This window comes from Cnephaeus nilssonii (assembly GCF_951640355.1).
Source record: "Cnephaeus nilssonii genome assembly, chromosome: 4".
Taxonomy (NCBI): Eukaryota; Metazoa; Chordata; class Mammalia; order Chiroptera; family Vespertilionidae; genus Cnephaeus; species Cnephaeus nilssonii.
In genome coordinates this window covers 46,005,943-46,021,753 of record NC_137075.1, presented here as the reverse complement: position 1 = coordinate 46,021,753, position 15,811 = coordinate 46,005,943, and the positions used below count along the sequence as shown (strand labels likewise).

General features: G+C 42.1%; 2 protein-coding genes across 4 annotated transcripts in view; both read right to left on the bottom strand.

The window, feature by feature from the left end:
* Positions 1 to 727: 727 nt before the first annotated feature.
* CCNDBP1 (cyclin D1 binding protein 1) lies at positions 728 to 11,362 on the bottom strand. Its single transcript, XM_079769321.1, has 11 exons — positions 11,154 to 11,362; positions 10,896 to 10,955; positions 10,521 to 10,606; positions 6,768 to 6,849; positions 5,874 to 5,970; positions 5,630 to 5,703; positions 4,761 to 4,837; positions 4,138 to 4,421; positions 3,031 to 3,091; positions 1,453 to 1,499; positions 728 to 1,203 (listed from the first exon to the last, which is right to left on the bottom strand). Exons 1-11 carry the CDS (start codon positions 11,254 to 11,256, stop codon positions 1,089 to 1,091), a joined length of 1,086 nt encoding a protein of 361 aa, XP_079625447.1. The 5' UTR covers positions 11,257 to 11,362; the 3' UTR covers positions 728 to 1,088.
* A 382-nt stretch (positions 11,363 to 11,744) lies between these two features.
* Positions 11,745 to 15,811, bottom strand: part of TMEM62 (transmembrane protein 62) — a 55,468-nt gene continuing 51,401 nt past the window's right edge. For all 3 annotated transcript variants that reach the window (XM_079769317.1, XM_079769318.1, XM_079769319.1), the window contains 2 exons: positions 15,265 to 15,383; positions 11,745 to 12,752 (listed from right to left, as the gene is read on the bottom strand). In XM_079769317.1, the coding sequence (XP_079625443.1) occupies positions 12,426 to 12,752; positions 15,265 to 15,383 (446 nt within the window). In that variant the 3' untranslated portion in view covers positions 11,745 to 12,425. The remainder of the gene's footprint in view (positions 12,753 to 15,264; positions 15,384 to 15,811) is intronic.

The window sequence follows — 15,811 nt, the reverse complement described above, 5'->3', positions numbered from 1 at the left end:
CCCCCTTCCTCTCTCTAAAAGGTCAATTAAAATTTTTTTGCTCTTAATTTTGTATTTATATGTGGGGACCCGTAATATATAACAGAAAACAATACAGGTATGTATAAGAAAAACAAAGCTGGTTCAATAAGGTGAGCAAACTTAACAAATGAGCTCAATACCACAAAATAATTTTAGAGGCATGGAGTGAACTGTAATACTATTCAGAAGGACTTAATAAGAATAATGATATAACATTAGAGGCCCGTTGCACAATATTCATGCAAGAATAGGCCTTCCTTCCCCTGGCTTCACTCCTAGCCGCCTGGGAGCCTGCAAGTCCCCGCTCCTGGCCCGCCCAGGAACCGGTAAGTCCTCGCTTCTGTCCGGAGCACCACTCCAGTAGCTCCCTCCACCGCCCCACTTCCCCTCATAGCAGGCTTCACTCTGCTCCGAGCCTGCATATGCAAATAAACCTCCATCTTTGTTGGGTTAATTTGCATACTCACTCTGATTGGCTGTGGGCGTAGCAGAGTGATGGTTAATTTGCATGTATCTCTTTTATTAGGTAAGATGCTCTATTACTAAGAGGGGCTTTGGAGTCACTTTCTTTAAAGTCAAGTGTTTTGTTCTATGTATACTTCTGAACAGAATCAGATCTTCCGATTTTAAGCCTAAAGGAAAGCAATGTTTTAGTTTCAACCTGTATTTCTGGTAGAAAGAAACTTTGGAAGAGTACTCATTTAAGCACTGGCAGGTTAGTATTTTATTGAAATTGTCAACATCTTTAACAATGAAACAATATACTTTATTGCAAATAGGGGATGAGGCAGCTTCCCCAGGAATCTCTGGGAGGCGATTCAGGAACACAAAATCATGCCATTATCTTTTGTAGCTAGCACAGAAAAATATATCATACTCATATGTTTTATAAATAATTGCCAGTCTGGCCTAACCAACAATCTTTGGTAATAGTGTATCTTGATAAATATAGACAGAAACTCCCTTTCAAACCAGAAAACATTCTAGCCCCATTTTAAAAGCAGACATCAGAGCCTGGCTATGAAAGTAAGAAAAGGAGAGAGGAGAGTACAAATGAGCTTGAAAACTCATAATTCAAGTTCATTCTGAGTGAGTTCTTTGATTCTGTCCATGCAATGATCAACAGCATTAATGAGTAAAGGGATCCAACTATCTTCTGGCTGCGGGGTTACATGACTCGCTCTGTGAATGGAATGGGGGGAAAAATAAATGAAATTTATTATATTGTCAAGGGAAAACATATCTTCAACAGGAAGCACAGAGGAAACTAAATTAAGAAAAGGCAAGTTTCTCTGCAGAAGCTCAGCTGCTCCACAACTGAAGTTGAAAGAAAACTCCATACCCATTCCTTCAAATAGGGGTTTGGGAGCTGAGAATGGCTGGATAGGTTTATTCTCAAAAATCTATTTGGAGAGAAGTCCTCATACTCACTTTGTAATTTCAAGTGCCTTCTTTAGAACAGATACAAGTTTTGCAGCCTAGAAAAGAAATAGAGAAGGTTTATTTTTATGGTAAGGGCTCACCCTGATTTTGGATTCTTTACAATTTAGCCAAATCTTATTAATACTGTTTCTGCAACACTTTTACAAGATTTTTAAAAATATTTTAAATTTAAAAAAAAAAAACAGCAAAAGGAAGAATATAACCTGAATTTGTCACAACTTCTGATAGTTCTAAACATATAGTAGAAACAACTAATGTTTTTCTTTTTAAAAATCTATGTATAACTCTGGCCGGTGTGGCTCAGTCAGTTGAGCATTGTCCTGTGTACCGAAAGGTTGCCGGTTTGATTTCTGGTCAGGGCTCATGCCTGGGTTGCAGGTTCGGTCCCCCATAGGAGTGCATATTGGAGGCAACAAAGCTATGTTTCTCTCTCTCTCGCTCCCTTCCTCTCTCTTTAAAACCAATAATAAAAAAAAAACCACATTTTTTAAAATCCTAATTCTTTTTTAAAAATCTATGTACAAAATTTTAAGAACACCAATGACAAGATAACATGAGGATATATGTATGCCATCAATATATAATACATATTTTATATTTTTACTTAAGGTAATTGAGAAGGTATATTGCTAAAGATGTTTATGTCTTAGGAAGTCAATTTTTTAAAAGTGAATACAAATTTAAAAAGTTAATGCCCAAAAGAATCCTATTCTCCTTCAAGGTATTTGTATATTGTGAAGATACATTTGATGTATCTAATTTCCACTATTTAATTTATCAAATATGATTAGGATTGATATATCTGATTACAGAATATAAGCCATTTGGCAGTTTTACTTCTCCTTTCAATAACATTAGAGATAAGAACTTGAGTTTATAAAAATAAAATAGAACTCTCTCTAGCACAGTACCCAGGACTTCAAAGAATACAATAAAATCAGATTTTATAAAGAACTTGATCCTCCATGGTTAAATCACATAATGTGTTTATATTTAAACTGTTTTTTTCTGGAACACTTATTTCTGCCTATAGCAGAAATTAGAAACAGGTGACTTCAGTTGAGAAGATCCGAAAGCACTACAGTAATTAAGACATTCTCTTCAAAGAAGCATTTTCTAAGGTCTTTGGGTTTTTCTAAATGATTACCCAGGTGGATATAGAAAACAGTACTACCAGAGGTCATGGCTATTGTAATTCAGCAAATATTTATCAAGCACAAACACAAGTAAGAAATATATTACTGCCGAAACCGGTTTGGCTCAGTGGATAGAGCGTCGGTTTGCAGACTGAAAGGTTCCAGGTTCGATTCCGGTCAAGGGCATGTACCTTGGTTGCAGGCACATCCCCAGTAGGGGGTGTGCAAGAGGCAGCTGATCAATGTTTCTAGCTCTCTATCCCTCTCCCTTCCTCTCTGTAAAAAAATCAATAAAATATATTTTTTTAAAAAAGAAATATATTACTGTGGTACTTATATCAAGTGTAACAAATACATTTCCTACAGCTTAAAGAAAATGCTAGTGATTGGTAAAATTCTACCAATTAGGTTTATCAATGCAGGTACTTACACTCATTCGCACAGTCAGGTGGCACATAGGTGGATATATACTTAGAGCCAAATCATCCACACTAAGGACAGAAAGTGAAAATAACCATTAACAAAAAACGAAACAAAGCACGGCTATGTGGCTTCTAGTACACAACTAAGGATGCAAACTAGTAAGAAAATGACTGCCCCAGAAATGCCTATCAGTTCCTTAAATTGGGCAACCAATAAAGAATCAACTCAACGGGTATTTACTGAACACATATATGCCCTGTTTTACTAGGAGAAGACGTGATCAATTCATTAAAAAATCTGAGGATCTGAAACCACCAATTTAATAACTAATACAGGAGGGGTTCATCCATATAATGCCACCAAAGTAAGCACCACTTAACCAACTGATCGAATTTAGTGCCACCAATAATGGGACAAACTAACATCACGTGACTCCCAAGGTGATGCGATGAGAAGCCCAACACACTCAACTATGTTATTCTTGCCAAAAAATCTTTAAGCTGAACATATGATCATGAAAAAACAGTCATATGAATCTAGATTGTTGGATATTCTACAAAGATTATTTTAAATTGTTAATGTCAATTTTTTAAAAATTGAATTTTTTAAAATGTCAATTAAGAAAAAGACTAAAAAAGACAGGGGCTATTCTAGTTGCAAGAGACTGAAGAGATGACCACCAAATGCAATGTGACACCAAAACAGAACCTTAGATTTAAAAAAAAAATTTCTGTAAGAGATATTTTAGAGACAACTGGGCAAATTTGAATATTAGATCATATTAATTTGTTCAATGTTAAATTTCTTGGCTATAATAAGAATAAAAGTATTTAAAGGTGAAATGTCATTGATGTCTGCAACTTACTCTCAAATGGTTCAGTGGGGAAAAAATGGCACATCTATCTATTGAGAAATAAACTGATATAGAAAATAATGTGAATAACAAGTGAATGTAGATGAAGGATATGTGTGGGTGCTCGCTGCAATACTTTTTCAACTTTCCTGTAGGTTTGAAGATTTTCAAAATAAAAAGAACTGGGGGAAAAACTAGGGTGACAACACAAGCAGAGATCAGAATTGCTGCTCAGATATTTCAAGTAGAGCTCATACTTACCTAGGGCTGATCTCTTCAGAAATATCCACAATGTCGTCCAGCTGGGCCACCTGGTCCTTCTTCCCATTCTCCGCCACTGAGATCCGGATTTTCTTCAGGCAGGCTTTGGATGCTCTCACCAGCGCAAGGCACGGGATTATAAGCTCTTGATCTTTCTCTGACCAATAGGAGTCCTGATTGTTTGGACACCCCAACACATGATCCTGTTCATCACCATGGTTGTCAGAGTTGTCCTCCTCATCGTCATTCAAGAGGCCATGGTAAGGGTCACTTTCTTCCACAGCCTAAGACATACCATCATTTATGTGAATGCCAAAAAAATAAAAAGCCTGTTGTACTTTCAGCATCATGTCTGAGTTGTCCCAAACCTCAGCTAGCTACTTCACTAATGGCGACAGAGTTGGATCACTGCATAAACCCTCTCTCTCTCCTAGTCCAGCAATGGGACAGGGGAGTGGTACTGAATCACACACCAGCATGGGGTGCAGGTGGGAGATGGAGGACAGGAGTGAGGCTGGGACTTATTCGGCCAGTGCTCAGGACATCTCCTCTCTTTATAACCAATTCTCATCTACTAGTCACAGTTGCCTTCCAATGACCAGCAAAGATAGAAGTCTCCTCACCCGCTCCATTTCCTCATGTGCATCCTTCACTAAATCCACATTCTTTGTCAGCATTAAAAGGGCTGCAGCTTTGTTATCTGTAAGTAAAAAATTAGAGGAGAAACCCAACAATTCTCTAAAGTCTGCAAAGGGCAATCAACAGTGTTCCCATTTGAAGGGAGTGCCAAAGACAATCAACAAGGCCAGTGGTTTAATGTAAAATTCTCACATACATCCTCTGGATATCCAAACAGAGGGCTAAAAAGCTTTTTATCATTCACTGCAAGTAAAATGGTCACAAGGTGTTTCTCATCGTGGTCCTCTTGAATGACCACAATTTTGGACCTAGTTGGTTCTACCTCATAACTGCTTCAGTGTGTCCCATAATATTGAACCTGGGGCCATGGCCAGTGTGGCTCGTCCCATGTACCAAAAGGTCACCCGTTAGATTCCCGGTCAGGGCACATGCCCAGGCTGTGGGCTCGATTCCCCCGTAGGGAGGTTGCAGGAAGCAGGTGATCTGATTGATGTTTCTCACATTGATGTTTCTCTCTCTCTCCCTCGCTCTCAAAAATAAATAAAAGCATTTTTTTTTTTAAGAAAAGAAATACTGATCCTGGGGCAGGCAGGACCAGGAGAACAAGCCATATGTGTTCAATAAGAAGCAGAGCCACAGCAAAAGGGGAGTTTGAATTAAGAAATATGAGAACTAAAAAGACTGGCAGAAAGTATTAATACCTATCTTTTGATATTGGTAACAAATTACATATATTTGACTAAACTCTTTATGTAAGTTAAAATACATATATGGTACAAAACTGGAAGCTAGTATGAGAGGTATGTCTGCTTTGGTCAGCAGAGTCAATGGCCCACTTCCCACTCTTACCCACCTCTTGGTATCTGAGGCACCTGCTGGCACGCAACCCAGACATTGTTGCAAGAAATAAGGTCATTGTTCTCAGGGCTGAGGAAAGGAATCAATAAGGACATATCAACAATCTAGGTTCCTATCCTAAAGAGCTCCTTCCTCCTGTTATTATTCTGTTATACAACAATTTTGCTGTTGAAATGAGCTTTTCCCCTTCCTGAAACAAGGAACCCCACTAACTAATAACTCAACCGTGGCATTGCTACCTCTGAGCTGGAGTGTTGTAAAGCACTTCCACAAGCTGAGCCATGCCATCCACGATGTCCAAAGTGGCGCTCCGAACCAGCTTTCTCAGGGTGATTCCTGTAGCCAAACCCAAAGACTAAGCAGCCCGGTCTTCTTTCCAGAAGTCAACATCTACTTTCCTCAGAGTGTAAGCACTACAGAACTTAAGGTAATGTGCACCCACCTGCTGTAATTGGAGTGCCCACACAAAACAGGTCTGACTTAGGTCCCCATGTCATTTTCTTGCTCTTCCCACCATTCCCGAGTGCTGATTATAAGAAAGGCATGGCCCTAGCTGGTTTGGCTCAGTGGATAGAGCATCGGCCTGTGGGTCCCAGGTTCGATTCTGGTCAAGGGCACATGCCTGGGTTGCAGACTCTATCCCCAATAGGGGGCGTGCAGGAGGCAGCCGATCAATGATTCTCTCTCATCATTGATGTTTCTATCTTTCTCTCCCTCTCCTTCCCTCTCTGAAGTCAATAAAAGTAAAAAATAAAAAAGAAAGGCATGGAAGCCACTTAATGTATAACGAAACTCGGCAATAGGGTGTGATATAATATGGGTGGGGACTGGGGATAGCCTGGGCCTGGGTATGGGGCTGAGACCTAGCCAGCATCTGTGATGGTATACTGGGTTAGAGAGGAAGGAGCTAGTGAGAATGAAAAACCTTAGAGTCAGGCAAGGCAGGGGAGATGGGAACACAGCATCTATATCTGAAAGCTTATTTACAGAGGTCACTTCCATTATGAAGTTATCTTTGCATTTTATGAGAAAGTTATATTACATGCTCAAATTGAGGGAAAGGTAAAGTTTCAGTACATAAGCTGTCATATTAGCCAAGGTCTACCCAATGTTTATGTGTGACAGTGGCTTACCCTGATCCTTGGGAAGCGAATAGTATACTGCAATAATTGCTGTGATGGCAGCATGGACTTGTTCACAGAGCCTCTGGGCTTCCTATGAGGAGGTAGACCAATTTCAAAATGAAAAAGGAAATGGGTTAGATCAGTGGTCAGCAAACTCATTAGTCAACAGAGCGGCAAACCGCAGCTTGCGAGCTGAATGTGGCTCGCAAGCCGCAGTTTGCTGACCACTGGGTTAGATCAATCTGGTCAACTATTCTACTCTGTAAGAGAGAAGACAACGGTATAGCATCACAAACCCTTTCTGAAGTCCTGGTATGAGTTAGGCCTTGTGCTATTCTCATCACACACTAGAGAGAAGTTAGCCGGACACCAAGTACTGAGCTGGTAATTCAATAAAACATTAAGAAACAGCTGGAAAAACTTATTCTTGATTTCTGCTGTGAAATATTCACCCTATCTTAGACCAGGAATTGGCCAACTAAGGACCCCATGGGCCAAATCAGGTGCACTGCCAGTTTTTTTTAATAGTGTTACTGGGACACAGTCACGCTCTTTTGTTTGCATATTATCTATAGTTGTGTTTGCACTACAAGGGCAGAGTTGCGTCACTGGCCTGCAAAGCCTAAATATTTATTATCTGGCCCTTTACAGAAAAAGTTTGCCAATCCTCTTAGACCATTAACCAGGTGTCTGTTTCTCTCTTTCTCTAATCTAGCAGGATCACAATATACCTAAAGGTAATAATGGACTCTACAATGTTCAGTGTTGACTATTTTCCGTCTAAGCAGACACTGACTTTCACTTATCTTCCTTGTCCTCACTTAGCTGCTAAATTTTAAGCCAGTGTTATGTAAAATGTGCTCTACAGAATGGTGCCAGTCCCCAAACTGTTCACTAGTTTGAGATGGATAAGTACAGTGATTGAGAGTGTTTAGAAACTTTTATGGCAATTTGACATTCCTTCAACATCCAAATACATCCTCTCTAATAAAATGGTAATATGCAAATTAACCATCACTCCGCTACATAAGCCACGCCCACCAGCCAAGCCACGCCCACCAGCCAATCAGGGTGAGTATGCAAATTAACCCCATTCCAAGATGGCTACAGCCACAGAGAGCAAGGTTTCCCAGGTAACAGAGCAAGCCAAGCTTTCCATAGCCGTTGCAGGCCTAAGCCTCCACTCAAGCTACAAAGTTTCAATTATAGAAGGTAAACAAATTCAAACAAATGGCGGCAGAATGGAGCTTGAGAGAGCAGGCCAGGGTTGCCGGCGGCAACAGGGGAAGCAAAGCTTTCCGCACACCCTGGCCGGGCTCACCCACTTAAGGCTACAAAGTTTCAATTGTAGAAGGTGAATTAACTGCCACAGAAATGGCTGCCGCCCCAGAAATGGCTGCCGCCCCAGGCTACAAAGTTTGAATTGTAGAAGGAAAATAAATTCCAGATACCAGGGCCTCCCCTTGGGTTGCCAGGGGGCGTGGCCGGCCTGCAAACCACCACAGGCCCCTCACTCAGGCCACCCCACACCCCAAGGGAACCCCCACCCTTATCTGTGACACCCTTCAGGGCAAACCAGCTGGCCCCCACCTGTGCACCAGGCCTCTATCCTATCTAATAAAAGAGTAATATACAGATTGATCATCACTGCAACACACAATATAGCTGCCCCCATGTGGTCAAAGATCCTGCCCCCATGTGGACACAAGATGGCCACCACAAGATGGCCAGCAGGAGAGGGCAGTTGGGAGGCACCCGGCCTGCAAGGGAGGGCAATTGTGAGGGACCAGGCCTGCAAGGGAGGGCAGTTGAGAGGGACCAGGCTTGCAAGGGAGGGCAGTTGGAGGTGATCAACCCTGCAGGAGAGGGCAGTTAGGGGTGACCAGGCCGGCAGAGGAGGAAAGTTGGGGGCAAACAGGCTGGCAGGGGAGCAGTTAAGCATCAACCAGGCTGGCAGCGGAGTGGTTAGGGGGTGATCAGGCTGGCAGGCAGAAGCGGTTAGGGGCAACAGGAAGCAGGCAGGCAAGCAGTTGGGAGCCAGCAGTCCTGGATTGTGAGAGGGATGTCCGACTGCCCTTTTAGGCCCGATCCCACCAGGATCGGGCCTAAACGGGCAGTCAGACATCCCTCCAGGCGTCTCAGATTGGAGAGGGTACAGGCTGGGCTGAGGGACAACCCCTCGCCGTGCACGAATTTCGTGCACCGGGCTTCTAGTAATTTTATAAAAGTAAAAGTCCGTATGGAATTGAAATTAAAAATAAATGTAATTATTATTCAGTAAGACTAACAGGCTGACATCCTAAGAAAGCAATTGTGATTCAAATATATATAATTCAAATAAAACCAAATTCTAATTTTCCATCTGAGTGAAACCACTGACCTAGGCATGTACAGAAAATAGTTCTATGCTGCCTCCTCATGGTATCTTACTAGCTGTGAATTTTAGCAGCAAGTCCTAAGAATATTTGAAAGAAAGGAGTTGGCACGTAAGAAAAACAAGGTAATATTACTAACTTCCTTTGAAATAAATATTGACTTTCTTCCACAAAATTTTTTTAAAGTACTCTCATATAATTAATCTCATTTCCTCATCACAGATCTCTGAGTTATGTAGGGGAAGAGAGTTTATCATTGTAGGTGCAGCAAAAGAGTATTTTTCCATTTCAAAACATCTGGAAATACAGATTGACCAAGAAAATGAAACTATTAACTACGAAAATCAAATAAGGCAATGAGTATGCCATTTTTAAATAAACTTATCCCAAATTCAGTATACCTAGCTCTAGAAAAACTGGGCATAGAGCATACTTGGTCACAGTTGACATGTTTATTTTCATTAGTTTTATAATAAAGGGTTATTAAATACATAAAGTCTTTGTTCTAGCAATTCCACTTCCTGGAATTGTTTTTGTTGTTGTTGTGTATGTGTTTGTTTGTTTTGTTTTTACCAATATACTCACATATACCAAGAATGTATTAGGCAATTTATAGCACTTTATAATAGTTACAAATTAGAAACAGATTAAATGTCTACATAGAGTACTGGTTACCTGAATTACGGTTACATGCTCTCTACTGAATACCATGCAGCCATTACAAAGAAATTAGCAACTTTATTTGTGCTGCTGAGAATCAATTTGCAAACTAAATTGTTAATTTTTTTCAAAAAAGATCCAGAAAAGTGTTTATGGCATTCTGCCATCTGTGTAAAAAGAAGCAGGCATATATAATATGCATAGAGTACTTATGAATAATTCAAAAGGAACTGAGGAACAGAAATATAAACTTTGTAGCACGCTGAACTTTGATATCTTTTAAATTTTATACTGTATACATTGTTACTGATAAAATATAAAAATAATTGAATATAAAAAGGGATGTAGCATAACAAAAAAGGTACAGCTCAGACATCAGATAGATCCTAATTCACTGCTTATTTACCTTAACCCTAGCCTCTGAGCCTGCTTACTCATCTGTTAGATGGGGGTCAGATACGTGAAAACAAATAGCAAGTGCTTAAATCACCAGGAAGGTAATAACCAGAATGAACTTTCAGTTGAACCAATACTATTTAGAAGACCAGCCTACTCCATGACAGGTACTGCACGTGGCAATGTGGTCCTCACAACAACCCTGTGAGGTGAGAACTGCAGTCTCACTTGACAGAGAAGAAGAATCAATCCCCTGGCTGAGCGTCCAAGGCGGAGAGATGATGAGAGGGTTCCTAAGGAAGGACGAGGCGGCAGGGAACTGAAGGCCCACCTGTGAGGACGGCGGTGGCAGTGGAAGTCGAGAGAAGACTTCAGTCAGAGTCGTGGCTTCCCTTGACACTCGCACAGCTGCCTCGTCTGGGGGTGACAGCGGAGCGGGCAGGAGCCGGTGTCAGTGCCAGAAGGATAAGGCTGCAGCTGCTGCACGGACTTGAAAGATAAAGCGTTCCCTCCCCACCCTCACCGCTGAGACGTCTCAAAAACACCTCCAAAAATCAATGCTTAATATTTCAACCTCGGAGGTGCCGGGGGTGGGTATGGTGAGGCACCCCCGCAGAGAGGGGGCGGGGGTGGGGGAGAGGGGGCGGGGGGGGGCAGGCGGGTCGCTGGAAGGAGAGAGGGGGAGTACCCAGCAGGAGGCACTCACTGAGTCTTCTCCAAAACGTCTCCCGGCTGAACTCCTTGGTGGTCTCCTGGGCTTCGCCCACTGGGTGGGTGTGGGGCATGCGCGGAGCAGGCGGTGGCGGAAGGAAGAGCAGAGGTGACCGGAGCCGCCCCCGCCCTCGCCCCCTCCGCCCGGCCTCCCCCCCCTCCCCGCCTCCTCCGCCCGGTCCCCGCCGCAGCCTGGCCTCTTCCCGACCCAAGCCCGTCCCTAGGGGCGCCCGCCCCAACTGCGTCAGCTCACCCCGCACTCCGGGCAAGAGTAACCGCAGACCCCCGGCTAAATGCCGGAGCTGCTCCAAAGGCGGAGCCGGGGTGGGCACTGCAGGGGCAGCGGCGCTCGCCATCTCAGCGGATGGCCTGGGGCCGGCAGACCGGACGCCCAGGCAGCCGCCGGAGCCGCACTGCGGCCCCGCTCCACTTCCGGACGTCACAGAGCCGGTTCCTTTCCGGCAACAAACCGCCCCGCCCCGCCCCGCCCCGCAGGCCAGGCCACGCCTCCCATGGTCCGCCCCCGCGGGGTTATTTCTTTTTCTTTTTTATTTCAGTGAAGAAGGGAAAGGGAGAAACATTAATAATGAGAGAGAATCATTGATCCGCTGCCTCCTGCACCCTCCCCTCCCCCACTGTGGATCGAGCCTGCAACCCTGGCTTGTGTCCTGACCGACCGGAAATCAAACGGTGACCTCCTGGTTCATAGGTCTACGTCTACACTCAACCACTGAGTCATACTGGCCAGGCTATTTACATTTTTAAAAAATATGTTTTTATTTATTTATTTATTATTTATTTATTTATTTATTTATTTATTTATTTATTTATTTTGAGAGAGAGAGAGAAAGAGAGAGAGAGAAAAAAAGGGTAAGGGACAGATAGAAACATCTTGGCTGCCTCCTATATGCCCCCTACTGGGGATGGAGTCTGCAACCGGGGCAGGTGCCCAACTGGGAATTCAACCCAGGACTTCTTGGTGCACAGGATAACCAACTGAGCCACAGCGGCTGGGAGGAGTTATTTCGTATTGTCCTTCATTTATTTGATTGGTTGAAACTCCCCCTCCCACATTGAAGAAGCAGAGGCCCTAGCCTGGGGTTAAAGCAGACTGACAGCTAATAGTGCAAGGGTAGTCAGGGTCAGGTCCAAGTTCACACTGGTTCTCCAACTCTAAAGTGGCACCCTCTGACTGCTGAGTTCCAGACATTGGGCTCAGTATTTTACATGAGTTAGCCCTAAAAACACACCGGGCCACAGATACACCCATACACACCCAGCCCCTGTCCTTTACCCTTCACAGAAGTAAATCAACCCTTAGCCTTCTTGGGGAAGGAAGGAATCATAGCATCATTTAGAGACTCCTCTGCAAGTCCATTCTGCAGGAATCAGTAGTGGGTGATCACCCCAACTCCTAGGCAGCCAAGGAGCAGCAGCTCCCTGAAGCTTGCCCATCAATATCGGCCTTCCACCTGCTGCTGGGGCAGAGGCCTGGGCGACAGAGGTAGATGGTGGGACACGGCCTTCAGGAGCTCAGGTGGCTTTTTAACTGCACTGTGAAGGTTACAAGCTCCTTGGAGTTCAGTGTCCATACACGATGAATGAGAACTGGTGTCAACAGTGTCAACCAGGTCCGCAAAGGGGAGAAGAAAAAAGCTAGAGTGCCATATGACCTCTGAAGTAAGTAGCAGGCAAAAATCTGCCAGATGTATAGCAGTAACACAAGAAGGTAAATAGGTATAATTTTCAAGTATTTTCCGTGATGGAGATGAGACCTGAAGTTGTGACCATAGCACCGCTGCAGCAAGCTCCAACACAGGTAAGCCATCAAGGGGATGTTAAAAAATGCCAACTGGAAAGAGGAGAACAGAATCATTAGTTTACTAGCAAGCCCTCAGAGGAGTCAGGGACACTAATATTAGGTAGCTCCTAAGAATATGTTGCTTTCTCTCTTGGGGGTTAACTCTCTATTCTTTATGCTTCAATCACACTTGCTTATATCACAACAGTTGACTTATGGTTAGCTGTATATTTTGGCCTGTATCCTTTTATTTATTTTAAAGGCAAGTATCATTTCACTTATGTTGAAGCCCTCGATAATGTTTAAGGAGGAAATGAATATGTATGCATACACACACATGCTTTTTTGGCAGAGGGAGGGGGTTACTTGGGTATCAATATTTCTTTATCTCTGTGTTTTTATTTGAAGTACCATGATGATTATTGGAATACAAATTAGAAGATTTAAGTTATAATCCACATCTAGCTGCTGTGCCATTCATTCATCATCCATTATGTGGCAAGTCCTGTGCTACACTCTAGGCTTGGGACATACTGGTAAACAAGTCAGAAAAGATGCATCATAGAGTTTGCATTCTAGCAGGGAGAATCCCCCACCCCTGCAAAAAAAAATTAATTAATTACATATTTTGAGAAATTCTATAAAGAAAATAAGAGGGTAATTGTCAGACAAGCTCTCTGAGGCCTGAAGTACAGGAATGAGTCAATGGGAGGAAGTGCATTCCTGGAAGAAGAATCAAATGAAAAGCCCAGAGGTAGTAGAGTTCTTGGCCTATTTAAGGCCAATGGCTTAAAACATGATGAGCCAGGTGGAAATCTGGGCAATCAGCAGGACCCAGATCATGTCACTGCTCTGCTTAAAGCAGGGGTGGGGACCGGCCAGCCCGCAGGCTGTGTAAGGCCTGTGAAATCATTTGGTCTGGCCCTGCCAAGGCCTTAGAGGTGAGCTAATTAAATGTTTGACCAAACATAGCAGGCTAATTTTTAAGGTAATAATTCTGCATGGCCCAAGAATGGTATTATAAATATCCAAATGGCCCTTGGCAGAAAAAAGGTTCCCCACCCCTGGCTTAAAGGGTTTTAAGCTGAAAAGTGAGTGGGTTGATTAAGATTTTAAAAGGACCACAGTGGATGCTGTATGGCAAACTGACAGTAGAGAGGCAAAAGCAGCAGAGGGAAGACCAGTTAAAGGGTGCCTGCAGTAGTCCAGCCAAGAAATAGTTCTGACTTAAATTAGGGTGGTAATAATGAGATGGAGAGAAGTGGTGGATTCAAGATATATATATATGAGACAAAGCAAACAAGATAGAATATGAGAGAAGGGGAAGGATTGGAGATACATCCTAAAGAAACTGGGTAAATTGTGGAGCCATTTAGTAAAATTGAAATAATTAGAGAGAAACAAGTTTGGGGGTAGAAATTAAAGGTCCTGTTAAAGGTATACTATTGAATTGAGATGCTTGTTAGATATCTAAGGGAAGACGAGAAGTGACAGCTTGGATATATAGGCACCTGGAGTGCAGAGAAGGGGTCTAGATCAGAGATATAGATTTGGGATTCAGGAGCCTAGATGTAGTTAAGATCCATCATTAATGTACTATTTATTCAAGTATGAATATATAGCCACCCTTTGGTAAGGTTCAGGTTTTACTTGGTATAAGAGTGCTCCTGAGAGACAACCTCCATTTACATAACAGAAATCTGAACTGGACCCAGACGTATACACATGTGAAATGCTGTTTTACAGAGAATGTTCGGGCCTATGGCCAGTGTTTGCAGAGGTCTTCCCTATTTGTTTATCTCTAATCCTGCTGATCATGTTTTACTACCCTGTTATGAGGCTGTCCAACTCATTTTGAACAATGTTTCTGGATCTTTTCCAAAACTCCAGATTATTAAACTCCAGATTTTGGTCCATTAGTCCCATTAAGTGAGTAAATAAATGGTTAGGTAAATATCTTTCAAACCTATTTATAGAGATTTGCTATTGGTCAGGGTTTTGTTTGCATGTGTTTTTGTTTTAAAGGTATTTCAATCAAAATGTATATCAAATGTATCAAGTGTTTCCAAAACAAGTATTCTAATAAGACATTACTAGGAAGCCCAGGTCTAGTTTTGCCCAGTGCAGCTTCCAGTGGTTAACTGTTAACTGAATACTTTTCTTGTATGTGTCATTTTCCTTTCCTACTTCTGAAATATTTTCCTGCTTCATTATCATAATCAATTTTGGTTTACGCAGAAGTCTATCATTTATTCTACCCTTATTTCATTATTTTTGTCAATAAAAAGCACAGTGAAACAAACAACAGAAACCAAAACCTCTTTCCCCTCTTATAAACCCTGTCTGCCAAAAATGTATTTTAGATGTTTATAAAAGAATGGTGGAAGAGCTTAGGAAGTACTCAAAAGGCAAACAAAATACCAGTTATTAAAGACTGCCTGCCAGTAAATTAGGAAACATGATCTATGGTATCTAATTTGGTATTTTGAATTTAATTCTTAAGTGTTACACAATTAGTCTGACAAAGCCAAGATGTTCTTACGTTGCTTCTCTGACTTCTTACCTGGAGAATTCCAACCACAAACGTTAAACTGCCTTGTAGGAAACGCCCATCAACAAAGATCCCGAAGGAAAAGCAGCAACCCATTTTGCCTTTAGTAATTTCACCAATGAACCATGGTCCTGAAGAAGCAGTGGAGAGGGAAGATTAAATAACCATGACTCTAATTACATACATCACAAGATGCATTTGCAGGAATAATGAAGAAATATGAGACTAGTCATCTATAAGCATTTTATTTGCATAGCTTTTCTTCTTTGCTAATTTCTATGCTGCACCCGATATCCTAGCTAACTAATTGTTCCTTCACTACATATTTCTCTGGATTATGAAATCGTCTGAGTACATATTATACCTGGAAAAGATATGTAGCTTGTAATTCCAGAAACATACAGGAGTATATTCACAAGTCTTAGGAGATTCTGTTGTAGTAATTACCTCAATACAATTCATTAACATTTCCTTTAAGAAGCAAAGAGGTATTCTTCAAAAGTTAATCTTCTAGATGACTGAGATTTACTCCTTTAAGCTATAAAACTTCAACCACTTT

What these genes read in the sequence shown, in the direction of transcription:
- CCNDBP1 (XM_079769321.1), bottom strand. Translation starts at nt 11,256, where the DNA reads ATGGCGAGCGCCGCTGCCCCTGCAGTGCCCACCCCGGCTCCGCCTTTG. An exon ending in TTCGCTTCCCAAGGATCAGG is followed by an intron (nt 5,971 to 6,767) that starts GTAAGCCACTGT and finishes GTTTGGCTACAG; the next exon opens with GAATCACCCTGAGAAAGCTG. An exon ending in TCTGAAGAGATCAGCCCTAG is followed by an intron (nt 3,092 to 4,137) that starts GTAAGTATGAGC and finishes TTCTGTCCTTAG; the next exon opens with TGTGGATGATTTGGCTCTAA.